At 39.3% G+C, this 16,433-nt stretch overlaps 2 protein-coding genes across 6 annotated transcripts in view; one reads left to right on the top strand and one right to left on the bottom strand.

The window, feature by feature from the left end:
* septin7b (septin 7b) overlaps nt 1–1,511 on the bottom strand; it is a 34,430-nt gene extending 32,919 nt beyond the window's left edge. For 2 of the 3 annotated variants that reach the window (XM_062062678.1, XM_062062679.1), the window contains exon 1: nt 1,492–1,511. In XM_062062678.1, coding sequence (XP_061918662.1) covers nt 1,492–1,506 — 15 coding nt within the window. In that variant the 5' untranslated portion in view covers nt 1,507–1,511. The other variant, XM_062062680.1, reaches the window with a different exon arrangement.
* A 9,625-nt stretch (nt 1,512–11,136) lies between these two features.
* nek10 (NIMA-related kinase 10) overlaps nt 11,137–16,433 on the top strand; it is a 64,543-nt gene continuing 59,246 nt past the window's right edge. For 2 of the 3 annotated variants that reach the window (XM_062062673.1, XM_062062672.1), the window contains exons 1-5: nt 11,139–11,328; nt 14,729–14,829; nt 14,931–14,991; nt 15,096–15,202; nt 15,332–15,427. In XM_062062673.1, coding sequence (XP_061918657.1) covers nt 14,747–14,829; nt 14,931–14,991; nt 15,096–15,202; nt 15,332–15,427 — 347 coding nt within the window. In that variant the 5' untranslated portion in view covers nt 11,139–11,328; nt 14,729–14,746. Of the gene's footprint in view, nt 11,329–14,728; nt 14,830–14,930; nt 14,992–15,095; nt 15,203–15,331; nt 15,428–16,433 lie in introns of all 3 variants that reach the window. The other variant, XM_062062674.1, reaches the window with a different exon arrangement.

Below are 16,433 nucleotides of genomic sequence, written 5' to 3'. Positions count from 1 at the left end.
TAGACATTCTTGCCTCTAAGTGCCACACATTTGAACAATATGCAATATTTGAAAAGTGCCACACATTAGAAGAATATGCAATAATTTACTTTAAAAACAATTGGCTTCATGCAGACAGACTCAGAGCTTTTGTCTAGATCATGCTCTTAAACTGAAGGAATATAAACTATACTGTGTCTATAATGTAATGTCATCACAATGTATAATAATGCAATCATAATATATGACCATAAATGCCAAAGTAGCCTGTAGAATTGTTTACCATTGCAATGTAATTGAAAGATAAATACCTTTGTAAACTTAAACAAATAAAAAAAAAATTAATTGGACTAATTTCTATGAGCAAAAATTTTACTAATATATTGAACATCTTAATGTGTACTTTTTTCCCCAATGGAAAAACAAGGTCTGGTTGCTTTTTTGTTTGTTGCCATCACGTGATCACGCCATTTTTGCTCGTTCGTCCGTGTTGATGGGCTCATATTGCTTATATTGATTTGAAGCTGAAATATTCCCACAACAGGACATTTGGCTTTGTAATCATATTTTTTTCCTCCTAATTATTATTATTATTATTATTTTTTAACTTTGCGGCACTTCTCACTGGCAACTCGCCAGTAGGGAGGCAGTCTGTACGTACTTACTGTGTATGTGAGCGTAAAGCTAGCGCCCTGATCTCCGCTCACCACGACAAAGATTGTGAATGACCAACAAGAGGGCTCACAACCTCTTGCGGTTACGTAATCGCACTAATGAAAACCTCCAAGTCAATTAATAGTGCAGCCCTAGTTTCTCAGCTGTAGTCCATATGGGTCGCAGCGGTTCTCAGTTGTAATACACTTTTCCATCACTTGCAGCAGTAATGCATCCGTCAGTTGACTGAATGACCCATTACAAGCTCAAACAATCAGAAGAAGTTTAGAGCAAAAGCCATGGAGAAGTTTTTAAGCGCAAAATTTCAAAGATGATTTATAAATGATCATCTTCGCCGCAAGCAGCAAAGCGCGCCAGCATGCGTTCGCTCCAGTGATGTCGTCTCACGGCGATCAAAGATAAAATAGTCTTGTCTTGTGGGGTGAACCTGGATTTGGATATGGGATTTCCAAAGTGTACCCTTTTTATTTGTGCATTTCTATTTTCCCCCGCTTGTGGCTCAACAGTAACTGAATGCCATTGCATTTTCCAACGATACGGAATGGACCGAGGGTCAAAAAGGAGTCAGGCTGCATGCACTTTAATCGCGCTGAATAAAAAAAAAAGAGGGCTGTTATAGGAACTTAACACGTTATTTTATAGCCCTACTAAAAAGACAATCAAAAAATCTGAAGGATTTATCCAAGTGTTTATGGCTTGTTCTTTAAATGCCACAACAGAAGTGTAATGTCAAAGAAGAACATTTGTACTTATTACAACAGAGCAAAAATAACATTCCACAGTGCAACAGTATATATTAAGCACAGGCTACCTTTATAATGAGATTGTAATACTTACAGCTGTTTTATCCATGAAGTTCCAACGTGCAGGACCAGGAGAGAGGGAAAGGGAGAAAGCACAAAACACAAAATCAGTACCAGACCACATGACTAACCACACTCTCTGCACAACTGATGTCCTATGTTAAAAATTCTAGATGGCAGGAAAGCAGCAACAGAAATTGGACCAGCAGGCTGCATACTTGACTAGCTACTAGGGGTGTAACGGTACGTGTATTTGTATTGAACCGTTTCGGTACGGGGGTTCGGTTCGGTGGTATACCGAACGAGTTTCCACACGAACATATAAAGTAGCCGCCTAAGCTAAAGTCTTAACAAGCTGCTCCGCTTCCTTCTGCCTGTCTCTGTCAGTACTCTACACAGCACCCAGCACTGTCCCACCCACACAACGATCTTATTGGTTACAAACAAAGCGGTAACAGCCAATCAGCAGTGCGTATTCAGAGCGGTAACAGCCAATCAGCAGTGCGTATTCAGAGCGCATGTAGTCAGTGCTTAGCGTTTAGCAGGTAAGCATCAGGCAGCGGACTCTCCCCAAATTATAATAAACACCTCCCAGTCAACTACTAGTAACATCACTATGTGCTAGGGCTGGGCGATATGGCCTTTTTTTAATATCTCGATATTTTTAGGCCATATCGCGATACACGATATATATCTCGATATTTTGCCTTAGCCTTGAATGAACACTTGATACATATAATCACACCAGTAAATCACACCAGTATGATGATTCTATGTGTCTACGTTAAAACATTATTGTTCATACTGCATTAATACATGCTACTTTTAAACTTTCAGGCAGAGAAGGAAATCACAACTAAGTCAATTTACCAAAACTGTATTTATTAAACAGTTATTAAGCAGTGGCACAAACATTCATGTCATTTACAAAACAGAAAGTGCAAGATTGTCAGAGACATTTTAAAACAAGCTATTAGTGCACTTTTGTGCATGGTGTCACTAAAATGACATATCAAAACAACACTAAATTAAAGTGCACTTTTTGTACAGAACGCCACTACAATAGTTTAAAACATGATGTCACACAAGATATTTCAATAAGTGTCAAATAAAAATGAGCTGCATAATAGGAAATCAAATAGTGTATGTCCTTCGCTATGTGGTAGGTTCCTGCGGGGACTTTTTGATTAATTGAAACTTTTATTAGTAGATTACACAGTTCAGTACATATTCCGTACAATTGACCACTAAATGGTAACACCCGAATAAGTTTGTCAACTTGTTTAAGTCGGGGTCCACGTAATTACACGTATTCAACGACATTATCTCCTTTTGTTGTTGACTCTTTTTTTCATACGGTGTTGATCTGGAAATGTTTGCCTCGGCATTTTGATGGTGTGGGCGTGTGGCACAAAACGGAGATGTTGACATGCGGAGTAAGCACTCGTCATTCTCTAGCAGGTGACTTTTCAAATGATGCTACATATTAGCACTAATGCTACTTTTTGTAGAAACGCTTTTGCCCCACACTTGACAAATTACGGTTGTCTGTTCGACATATTCCCACTTGAAGCCAAACCACCGCCAGACGATGGACCCCCTGCTGTTTTTCTTGGGAATTAATTCTTCCTTCATTTGTTACCAGATTTGCACCTTCTTTCTCTCGTATTACCACTCGCACCATAGCTAACGTTACCCATGCCGCTACCTCTCTGCTCCGCGAGGGCGTATGTAACGTAAGAAGGTGCGCTTGTTTTATGTCTCTGTGAGAAGGAGAGACAACAAAGAGTGAGAAACGCCTGTAGTGTAATGCCCGCAGCTAAAAGCAACTGCGTGAGAACGTATACTCTAATATCACGATATAGTCATTTTCTATATCGCACAGAGACAAACCCGCGATATATCACGTATATCGATATACTGTATCGCCCAGCTCTACTATGAGCCCGTTGACGTTCTAGAAACATAAACGGCAGCTTCAGCTCGCTCGCAGTCCTGACTTGAGGTGAAGGCTAATTCGTTTTTAGCGTAACGTTAGCTCATTTTGCGGTGTGTGTGTGTGTGCGTGCGTGTATGTGTGTTACGGACAGCAAAGTCCTGTCTGTCTGTTATTTCACTTTACCTTTTTCTGTGTTGATTGAGCTGTGTTGAAGCAGCAAAAAAGGACATTATGTTAAATGAAGAGTTTCTGTCTCTGATAGTTGATATAATAATGTAACTGCATCATAAAGCCTACATGAACTCCATGGTGTTCAGGGATGAATAATTGCTATTGCTATTGTACTATTTTTTCAGCTATAGTTACATTAATCAGTAGTAATGGAGCAGCCTAGTTTTGAATGGCAGGGTCCCTGCTATCACATGTTGATAAAAATATAACATTTACCTAATAAAAATCAACTGCAGGCTTCCCAAATGCTGTAATAAATTAAGCATGATGAGTTGACTTGAAACTGTTTAATGTTGCACTTTTTATATGTAGAACAAAAATGTTGTCATTTTATTGAATCTGAGCAACAAGTTGAGGCAGTTTAATGTTGATTAAGGTGGGCAGAATTAGTATAGTGTTCCCAATGTTAAAAGGATAAAGCCATTGTTTACAAATTTGGTAAATAAATAACCAAAAAATGTGTTGTTTTTTTTTTTACTGTACCGAAAATTAACCGAACCGTGACCTCTAAACCGAGGTACGTATCGAACCGAAATTTTTGTGTACCGTTACACCCCTACTAGCTACACTTCCTTCATGCCTTGAAAAAAGGCAATTTGTTTCTGTATTTGCAGCATCTTGTCCCACCCTCTGCCTTGGAGGATGGAATAGCATCTCTGGCCCTGGAGCAAGTGACCAAATGCTAACTGAAATTTGGCACACTCACACTTCTTTTCTCAGTCTCTCACAAAATTCCCCTCAAATCAACCAACAACTTTGCTGGAGGAAGTTGTGGCAAGGCAGGCGGAAGACGTAAGCGCCAAGATAGCAGTCACAATATCAACGGTATGACCTAATACAAAAATAAATAATAAAGCCTATTCAACAATGTTAATTACTGTGGTTGTACTTTGCAGTGGTGTACCATAGTACGTTTCTTGAATAATACATTAGAAACAGCAATGTGTTTTAGGGTGCGTTGACACTTGTAGGTCCAGACCAAAAATTAAAAAGTACATACTTGGTGGTTTGTGTAGTCTGGTTATTTATTTTTTTAAGTCACAAGAAAGATGAAGCTGCCCGTGAGTGCTGTAGTCCTGGTGCGTATGAGGCGTGTTAAGAAGCAAGAGGTACAATGCTGTCTACTGTATGGAGCTGCAACGACATGCTACACCAACATTGTCCCATTATAATGTGTTTGAGCAAGGGCATGTAGGTTGTGCCACATTAATTTGCGGCGGACAAAATATATTTGTGGCGGGCCACAACAAATGTGTGTGAAACACTGGGCATTGTATCCAGTGCCTTGTTCGGTTGGTGTGGTTGCCCTACTGAGGACTAAAGTCGGCTTGCAGTTTGGGCCTGTCTTTTAGGTCCTGTATTGTGTTCATCCATCCATCCATTTTCTACCGCTTGTCCTCTTTTTGGGGATGCGGGGGGTGCTGGAGGTATTGTGTTCCTACTCGACCAAATTAACTATAAGCAGAGCAAACACAAATTAAAAGGGGAACTGCGATTTTTTTGGTTTAGAATTTTGCCTATCTTTCACAATTTCTTTATAAGACAAGAACAGGTATTTCCTTTTTTATGCATTCTAAGTCGTAAAATACGGCCAGTACGAGGTGGCTAACAATGCAGCTAATGGGAGTACTTTATTGCGCCCACTGAGCCTTCTAAAAAAAAAACATCCAAAAACCACCAACAATCAATCAATCAAGCAATCAATTCCTTTATTGTCATTGTCATAATAACACTTAAGTCATACACGATACATCTCCTGACCTGAATATTAACCGAGTCTTAGCAATATTGTTATTATAAGTGCTAAAGCTGACAAACTACTTTTAGCCGCACTGTGACCGCAGAGAGCTAACTAGTTTATGCTGCTTTATTGACACATTGAGACAGTGAGCTGCTGCATCACCTCTGAGTTTGTTAAAATTCATTCTAGATTATAAATCATGCCTCTCACTTGGATTGTGGAAGTTTGTGGTCATAAACAGAGAAGTTGGTCAACTTTGACATCCAACTTAGACGCGGATATGGCGAGAAAGACATGAAAAGATGCTCGTTTGCGGCATCTACTTTCTTTTTTTACAATTTAATTCTTTAATTCTTCACATTAACGGGAAGTTATGAACCTCCCATCAGTGAGAGCAGACATGGTACAGTAAGGGAATGTTTTATTATGTTCGTAGTTTGTATATCTTAGCAATACTTCTGCATGATGCTTAGTGTTTCATTAAGTTGGATCTTTTTAAAAACAGATTCTCATAACTCATCCTCCTTAGATTAAGGCTTAAAAATATAACTTTATGGAATAATAATGTTTCCCAAAGTAGTCTTTGTTGTCTCACACAAAGTCTGCAGTGTAGTAGTAGTATTGTTGAAGGGGAAAGCGAACGTTTTGATACATCTGTGAAATTATTGCGCTACTGTATGCTTAAAATAAGCAAAATACATACATTACATGTTATTATGAATGTGCCTGTTAATACATTACATATATACTTAGTGTGTATATAAAGTTAAAGTACCACTGATAGTCTCACACACACTAGGTGTGGTGAAATTACTCCCTGCATTTGACCCATCCCCTTGTTCCACCCCTTGGGAGGTGAGGGGAGCAGTGAGCAACAGCGCTGGCTGCGCTCGGGAATCATTTTTGGTGATTTAACCCCCAATTCCAACCCTTGATGCTGAGTGTCAAGTAGGGAGGTAATGGGTCCCATTTTTATAGTCTTTGGTATGACTCTGCCGGGGTTTGAACTCACGACCTACCGATCTCAGGGCGGACACTAACCACAAAGGCCACTGAGCAGGTTTTTGGAGGTTTTTAGAGCGCTTTATAGGCGGAATAGAGCGACTCTTTGGTCTCCATTGTTAGCTGACTTTTGCTAACATACATTTACGCTTTAGAATGCATAAAAAAAGAAAAACGTGTGTGCTTGTCTTACATAAGGATTGATAGGCAAAATAAAATTTAAAAAACGTGCCGTTCCCCTTTAAGTGTAAAGTGCAGTTCCAAACCAGAATAATTAGCATTCATTTCAAGGCCAAATATTAATGTGGCTCTGATGAACCACAGGACATTTATTACATTTTCAGGACCAAATGGTTGCCGTCTGATGGGCGGTGATTTTAGAAGTCAAACCATGTACTCTAAAACGCAAGATCCACTTTAATCCAGATTAGAATGCAGCCTTGCTCTCTTTAAACCTACAGGGCGCCATGTGTTCCTTCCTCCAGCTAAACCAACAAGCAATGCAATTTACTTAGCGCACACATGTGCTAGAAGGATATGTGGCATATGTGCTCATTTGGACTTCAAGGTCTTCACGAATAGTTCCAGTCCCCGTACAGTGTATGGACGGATCTAAACCAGGGGTGTCAAACGTACGGCCCGCGGGCATGAACAGGTTTTATCCGGCCCGTGGGATGAGTTTGCAAAGTATAAAAATGAGCCAACAATTTTGAATGAAAGAAACTGCTGTTCTAAATGTGTCCACTGGATGTCGCAATAGCAATTCCTTGTAGATGATGCTACATATGTACAAATAAATAAACCACCTGATGTTAGATAGATAGATAGATAGATAGATAGATAGATAGATAGATAGATAGATAGATAGATAGATAGATAGATAGATAGATAGATAGATAGATAGATAGATAGATAGATAGATAGATAGATAGATAGATAGATAGATAGATAGATGGATAGATAGTACTTTATTGATTCCTTCAGGAGAGTTACCTCAGGAAAAATAAAATTCCAGCAGCAGTGTACAGAATTGAGATCGAATTTAAAAAGTAAAAAGAAAATAATGGGTGTATAAATGGAAACAAAATAGAAAACTATTACAATAAGAATAAAAATAAAAAGCAACAATGAGAATAAAAAATATAACAGTAAAATAAGAATATGACAAGAGAAACTAGGCAGTAGTGACCATGTTATGAAAAAGTATTGCACTGTAATTGTTTTGCATACCCTGTCATCCTAGTACCCCCCCCCCCCCTCCCCCTTTCCCCCCCAGAGAGGAGTTGTACAGTCTAATGGCGTGTGGGACAAAGGAGTTTTTAGTCTTATAGTCCTGCACTTGGGATGAAGCAGTCTAGCACTGAACAGGCTCCTCTGGCTACTGATAACGGTATGCAGAGGGTGACTGGCATCATCCAGGAAGCTCACTAGTTTTTCCACAGTCCTCTTCTCTGCCACCGTCACCAGTGAGACCAGTTTTATTCATATCGTAGAACCGGCCCGCCTGATCAGTTTCTCCAGACAGTTTCTCTGTCCTTCTTAGATGTACTGCCCCCCAAGCACAATACGATGTAGTACAGAACACTGGCAACCAGTTAGTGCACCAGTGAAGGAAAATGAGCAAATGACATAAAAAACATCCTGTAATTTGATTTTGATATATTTTTTTATTTTTATAGGTTGAAAATGAACACCAATGAGTTGACTGATGAACATTATCACGTCATTTATTCAGAAAGAATAAATAACGATGATGTTTGATAAGAAATTATCGAGTTTGAGCCTGTTATCCAATCCTCTTTTCGAACCGATTCCTTATCGATTCTCTTAGAGTCCAGATAGGTTGTGGTATATGGAAAAAAACACACAATATTTGGTTTAACAAATCACTTCACATTCTCTACTGCTCGCTACTATAGTATTACCATATCTGAGTTATTGTGCAGAAATGTGGGGAAATAACTACAAATGTGCGCTACATTCGTTAACCGTGTTACAAAAAATATCAATTAGACTGATACATAATGTTGGATATAGAGAACATACAAACACTTTATTTATTGAGTCAAAAATATTAAAGTTTGATGATTTGGTAAAATTGCGAACAGCTAAAATGATGTGGAATTAAATGATGGAATGGATTAAGTAAAGAAGTTAAACATTGTACTGATATGATCCAGTTTAAGAGGTTGTTCAAATGAATAGTGCTTACAAAGTACAAAGGAGAATTATGAGAAATACTTTCAACCTTATTGAAAATAAGATATTCTTCGCCCCTGTTGCTCATCAGACTCTATTTAAGCCTGCTTTTTCCGGTCACTCGTTGTGGCTTCATTGTTTGCATTTGCAACAGTTACGTTGGCATTCTGGTTTTCGAGCTCATGATTCCTGTGCTAAGTTACCTTAGCTTCTAGTATTCCTGTGCCAAGTACGTTTTTGCTTTAGCTTCTCGTGCGAACGGCACGCTTTCCTTTAGTTTCGTTCCTGTCTGTTGTAATGTGTATGATTTATGAGAAATAAATCATCTCCTACCTGCACGCTTTCGTCCGGAGCCGTCAGTTTTGCGTCCCGGGAGAACGAACCGCTGCACCCCACCGTGACAAATGACTGAGCTACGTGACGTCATTTCTTGTGATGTCCTACGGGGCACTTCTTGTCGGGACGGGATTCGTTTCCAGGGATTCGAAAAAGGAACCAACTCTTTTTCTTTACTATAGTGGTCTCGATAACGGGTATCGGTTCTCAAAAAGAGATTCGAGTCCGAGGACTCGGTTCTTTTCTTATCGAACAACCGGGAAAACCGGGTTTGAGCTAGGGCTGGGCGATATATCGATATATCGCGGGTTTGTCTCTGTGCGATATAGAAAATGACTATATCGTGATATTCGAGTATGCGTTCTCACGCAGTTGCTTTTAGCTGCGGACATTACACTACAGGTTCTCCGCGCTCTTTCCTGTCTCTCCTTCTCACAGACAGACAAGCGCACCTTCTACACACGTCACATATTGTCACGACATACGTCACATACGTATACACCCTCGCATGAGAGGTAGCAGCATGGCTAACATTAGCTGTGATATTAGCGGTAATACGAGAGAAAGAAGGTGCGAATCTGGTAACAAATGAAGGAATAATTAAGTCCCCCAAAAAACAGCAGGGGGTCCATCGTCTGGCGGTGATTTGGCTTCAAGTGGGAATATGTCGAACAGACAAGCGTAATTTGTCAAGTGTGGAGCGAAAGCGTTGCTATAAAAAGTAGCATTACTGCTAATATGTAGCATCATTTGAAAAGTCACCTGTTAAAGTACCAATGATTGTCTCACACACACTATCTAGAGAATGAACAGTGCTTACTCCGCATGTCAGTTTCAACATCTCCATTCGATGCCACATGCCCACACCATCAAAATGCCGAGGCAAACATTTCCAAATCAACACCGTATGAAAAAAATAGTGATTTTTTTAGTTGTGATTTCCTTCTCTGCATGAAAGTTTTAAAAGTAGCATATATTAATGCAGTAAGAAGAAGAATGTTTTAATGTAGACACATAGAATCATCATACTGCTGTGATTATATGCATCAAGCGTTCGTTCAAGGCTTAGGCAAAATATTGAGATATATATCGTGTATCGCGATATGGCCTAAAAATATTGCGATATTAAAAAAAGGCCATGTCGCCCAGCCCTAGTTCGAGCATCATCCCTAATAAAGATAGAATACTATTAACCGCAACATGTAAGTGTAAAAAAAACAACATTTTTTTTATCAAAGAAAACATTCTGAAATGTCTTTATTTTTAAGTTAGCGTGCCGTGATTTTACCAGTCCGGCCCACTTTTGGAGTAGATTTTTCTCCATGTGGCCCCCCCTGTCTAAAATGAGTTTGACACCCCTGATCTAAACCTCAAAAGTGGTGAAATAAAAGACGAACACAGTCAATGCAGCACATACGCAGTGAGGTTTGTTTTGTTCCACCCTCGTCTGCACAATCCACTAACAATTATCGAGCGCCGTTCAACCTAAAAAAGAACACTTAAACAGGCAGTAAATCACGGTAGTGACAGTTTTGGTGACAAAGGCTTGAAATCACGTTTAATATTACCACATATCACAAAATGTAGTTGTAGCATACTCTTACAGAATCAATATAAAGTTGGATTTTAAAGAGTTTGCCGACGAGCTAGCGACAGGAAATGACACTCCCGTTACTGCTAGCAAAGAAGAGGCTAAAGCTAGCTAGCATATCCAAGTGGAGGCGGACGACTGACTGGGCGTTGGTTACTCAGACGACTGTGAACGCTTAAAAAAACCCGGCGGAAGCCCCGTCGTTCAGACGGTATAAACAGTGCGGACACGGAAAAACACTGTTTACAACTCTTGTGTGTGGACTGTGTGGACACAGCGGGCTCACCCATAACGTCGTCGCTCCCTGCCGCCTCGATAGCCGATCATTCACCAGCCCGACATTCCCCGTCTGAGCGCGCTGGCGTGAGTTACGCACTATAAACCACGCAGCGCAGCCCCACAACCGAAGCCCAAACTCGGCGTAGTTGCGCTGATTATTTGGCGTAACTCCTCCGTGAATGGCAGAGGCAGGAAATCTCGCGATAGGAGCAAAATCTTTTAAGACTCTTTGTAGTCTCACGACAGTTCATCATAGGAAGAACACTTTTTTTTTTTAAAGTGAAAATATATTTTTTTAAAACGTCCAACTAAATTATTACAATTGGAGATTACTACGTGTTATTTTACTACGTATGTTTTCCATCTTATATTTTTTTATTAAAATGCCGCATACTCCATCGGACTGAGCCCGAGCAGCGTCACTCGTATCCATAACAACCAATACTATTCATTCTCATGACAGTTCTACGTCCTTGTCGAGACCTATTTTTTTTACTTTTAAGAACTATTACAAAGATAACATTTTTCTTAGATGAGCGATCATGGATGAAGGGTAAGCTAACTAGCTTGTTTATTTACCAGCCAAACTAAACCAACCTGCTAGCTAGTTTGCATTTAGCCACGCACAACAAACACAAAGCTAGCTAGCTGTAAAAAAAAAAAAAAAAAAGGGTATTTATTTATACCTTTACTGAGCTAATGTATGGAGCTATTTTTTGACACAGAATTTTTGCAACTTGAGGTGGCGTGGCTCAGATGGTAGAGTAGGCGGCCAGAAACCTGACAATTCCTGTTTCGAATCCAGCCTCCGCCATCCTAGTCTTTGATTGATTGAAGCTTTTATTAGTAGATTGCACAGTGAAGTACATATTCCGTACAATTGACCACTAAATGGTAACACCCGAATAAGTTTTTCAACTTGTTTAGGTCGGGGTCCACTTAAATTGATTCATGATACAGATGTATACTATTTTCATAATACAGTCATCACACAAGATAATCATCAGAGTATATACATTGAATTATTTACATTATTTACAATCCGGGATGTGGGATATGGAGGGGGACGGGACGGGACGGGGGGGGGGGGGGGGGGGGGGGGTTGGGGGGGGCTGTTTAGGATTGGTTGGTATCAACACTTCAGTCATCAATAATTGCATCATCAGATAAATGGACATTGGAACAGTGTAGGACTGACTTGGTAGGATATGTACAGCAAGTAGTGGACACAGAGAGAGAGCTCAGAAAGTATAAGAAAAAGTGTCTACATTTGATTATTTACAATCCGAAGAGGTATGATGTGGAAGGGAGGGTTTTAGTTTAGGGTTGAAGTTGCCTGGAGGTGTTCTTTTAGTGCGGTTTTGAAGGAGGATAGAGATGCCCTTTCTTTTACACCTGTTGGGAGTGCATTCCATATTGATGTGGCATAGAAAGAGAATGAGTTAAGACCTTTGTTAGATCGGAATCTGGGTTCAACGTGGTTAGTGGAGCTCCCTCTGGTGTTGTGGTTATAGCGATTAAGGAAGTAGTTTGACATGTACTTAGGTATCAGGGAGGTGTAGCGGATTTTATAGACTATGCTCAGTGCAAGTTGTTTTACCCTGCCCATCCACCCTGAGCCAGCCCACTTTGCAGAAGTGGGTAGGAGTGAGGTGTGATCTGGGGTGGAGGTCTAGAAGTAATCTGACTAGCTTGTTCTGGGATGTTTGGAGTCTAGATTTGAGGGTTTTGGAGGTGCTAGGGTACCAGGAGGTCACCACCGTTGTGTCCTTGGGCAAGGCACTTAACCCACCCTGTCTCCCAGTGCCACCGACACTGGCGTAAATGTAGCTTAAATGTAGATAAAGGGTTTCTCGATGCAAAGCACTTTGATTCAGTAGAGAAAAAGCGCTATATAAATATACTTCACGACTTGAATTTTTGCGTTTTAGTTTTTATTTACATCCGATTATGCTGACAATGTAATTTAATTTTAAAAAATGTGAGGAAGTTGTGTGTTTTTAAACATTTTGTTTGTTAAATTACATCCATCCATCCATCCATTTTCTACCGCTTATTCCCTTCGGGGTCGCGGGGGGCGCTGTAGCCTATCGCAGCTACAATTGGGCGGTGCAAAAAAATTCAGTGTATAAAATTCCGCAAACAATAATACAGTGTAAAAAAAAAAATTGGTGCAAAATTATTTGTTGCTTTAAAACTTGAGACTCACTTCCGGTGAATTAACTGAACTAAACAATCGATCCTGTCTCAGAACCAGCAAGCATACTTGCCAACCCTCCCAAATTTTCCGGGACGCTCCCGAATTTCAGTGCCTCTCCCGAAAATCTCCCGGGACAACCATTCTCCCGAATTTCTCCCGATTTCCAGCCGGACAACAGGCACACCCCCTTCAGGTCCATGCGGACCCGAGTGAGGACAGCCTGTCGTCACATCCGCTTTTTCTCCATATAAACAGCGTCACGTCATAACATCTACGGCTTTTGGAGAGTGCACAACTGCGCACACAACAAGAAGGAGACGAAGCAGAAGAACGAAGAAGAGAGTCATGGCGACGACGAATGACAGAGAATAGAACGAGGATGGATAATTCAACCGTAAACTCACTCCTTTCCTGCAAATTAAATTTCACAGACGCTGCCCATACCTATGCTCCTTCAAAGGCTGTGCTACTGGCTGCAAAGCATTGCACTTTTAAATACAACAATGAGTAGAGGAGTGTTATGTGTGTGTATATGTGTGTAAATAAATGAACACTGAAATTCAAGTATTTATTTTATTTATATAAATGATAAATGATAAATGGGTTATACTTGTATAGCGCTTTTTTACCTTCAAGGTACTCAAAGCGCTTTGACAGTATTTCCACATTTACCCATTCACACACACATTCACTCACACACTGATGGCGGGAGCTGCCATGCAAGGCGCTAACCAGCAGACATCAGAGGCAAAGGGTGAAGTGTCTTGCCCAAGGACACAACGGACGTGACTAGGAAGGTAGAAGGTGGGAATTGAACCCCAGTAACCAGCAACACTCTGATTGCTGGCACAGCCACTCTACCAACTTCGCCACGCCGTCCCTATATATATATAATAAAATAAATATATATATATATATATATATATATATATATATATATATATATATATATATATATATATATATATATATGTATATATAATATAGCTGGAATTCACTGAAAGTCAAGTATTTATTTATATATATATATATATATATATATATATATATATATATATATAAGAAATACTTGAATTTCAGTGAATTCTAGCTATAAATAGTCAAGTATTTCTTTTATATAAATATATATATATATATATATATATATATATATATATATATATATATATATATATATATATATATATATATATATATATATATATATATATATATATATATATATATATATATATATATATAAGAAATACTTGAATTTCAGTGAATTCTAGCTATAAATATACTCCTCCCCCCTTAACCCCACCCCCAAACCCCGCCCACCACAAAACCATCTCCCGAATTCTGAGGTCTCAAAGTTGGCAAGTATGCCAGCCAGGGAGGTGCTTCAGTTTTAATTTATCGGAAGTGGGTCTTGAGTTTCAAAGCAACAATTAATTTTGCACTGAATTTTTTTTGCAGTTATTTTTTTTAAACTTAATTTTTCTATGCTGAATTGGTGTACATACACTTTTTTTTCACTGATTTTTTTTACACTGATTTTTTTTTACATTTAAAGAAAAACATGCATTTTCAAACACACAAAACGTGCTCACAAATTTGTATTCAATGAAATTTTCAGCATCATTTAAAGTAAAAAAAAAAATTCAGAAAGCATTTTTTTTAACACAAATTCAGTTCAATAAAATCAGAGTCCAAAAAGAGCTTTCATAATATAGAGATTAATTAACTTCCATTCAAATGATTGTGTCTGCAGCTGATCCACAGGTGACTCATGGAAGAAAAAGGTAGAAAATGTCCAAGCAAGTCAAAAAAATCAGACGCGGAGAGGAACAAACCCACAGAAATTCACACTGTGTAAGCAGAGACGCCCCCGGGCAAGTCATCTAGTGTGTCACATCATTTCAAAATAATTTGCACGGCATTATCAGAATAAAACAACCCCCTACACCCCCCAGGCCGTCATGTGATCTCTGGAGGCTTCAGGCCCTGCTGGCCATGAGCGGCCCTGAACAAGAGGTGAACAACAACCAACGTGTATCTTGTTGAGGATACAAAGCGGCTCATGTTTCCTGAAATGTGTGTTTGTGTAACGACAATATGGGAGTCAACGTGTGTTACAGGTGTTGAGTCACAGTAAAACAGGAAGCAGCAGATTCCACAGCCCGCACGGTCAAAGGGACGGTCAAAGGGACAGCTGCAGCGAGGCCTCTGAGCTAGAAAGATTCAGGTAATGTGCAATTCTACCGTACCGGGATAGTACACGTCAAACTTTTTAATTCCAGAGCAGAATATTTTTTTTAGCATGTAGTTGTTCTGGCATAGAATATAACTCGCATGATCTCAATTTATGTTTCAGTATGACATACAGAGAGCAGAGATGTTTCAGCAGCCACCCGCTACACAAAGTCTTCTCAAACATCCTAGCCTCTCTCGTGAAGAACCGCCTCTGCAGGTAAAAACTCTCGAAGTAGGGGTGTCCAAATTGGCCAGCGGCCCTTTTTTTATTGGCCCTCGGCTAGGGCTGGACAATTGGTCGAATTTCATTTTTAGATTTTGGCTTTTCAGATCATAAAAACATTACGATCGAAAAAAACAAACATTCATAAGCTTGTAACGGTGAAACAGATGAGCGAGCTTACTGTATGAGTGAAAATACACTACCGTTCAAAAGTTTGGGGTCACCCAAACAATTTTGTGGAATAGCTTCATTTCTAAGAACAAGAATAGACTGTCGAGTTTCAAATGAAAGTTCTCTTTTTCTGGCCATTTTGAGCGTTTAATTGACCCCACAAATGTGATGCTCCAGAAACTCAATCTGCTCAAAGGAAGGTCAGTTTTGTAGCTTCTGTAACAAGCTAAACTGTTTTCAGATGTGTGAACATGATTGCACAAGGGTTTTCTAATCATCAATTAGCCTTTTGAGCCAATGAGCAAACACATTGCACCATTAGAACACTGGAGTGATAGTTTCTGGAAATGGGCCTCTATACACCTATGTAGATATTGCACCAAAAACCAGACATTTGCAGCTAAAATAGTCATTTACCACATTAGCAATGTATAGAGTGTATTTCTTTAAAGTTAAGACTAGTTTAAAGTTATCTTCATTGAAAAGTACAGTGCTTTTCCTTAAAAAATAAGGACATTTCAATGTGACCCCAAACTTTTGAACGGTAGTGTAAATAGAAGTTTGGAATCTCACCATGGTTGCTAATAGAGATGTCCGATAATATCGGCCTGCCGATATTATCGGCCGATAAATGCTTTAAAATGTAATATCGGAAATTATCGGTATCGTTTTTTTTATTATCGGTATCATGTTTTTTTTGTTTTTTTGTTTTTTTATTATTAAATCAACATAAAAAACACAAGATACACTTACAATTAGTGCACCAACCCAAAAAACCTCCCTCCCCCATTTACACTCATTCACACTCATTCACACAAAAGGGTTGTTT

Source organism: Entelurus aequoreus, linkage group LG11 (genome assembly GCF_033978785.1).
Source record: "Entelurus aequoreus isolate RoL-2023_Sb linkage group LG11, RoL_Eaeq_v1.1, whole genome shotgun sequence".
NCBI lineage: Eukaryota > Metazoa > Chordata > Actinopteri > Syngnathiformes > Syngnathidae > Entelurus > Entelurus aequoreus.
This window is presented reverse-complemented; position numbering and strand designations above follow the sequence as displayed.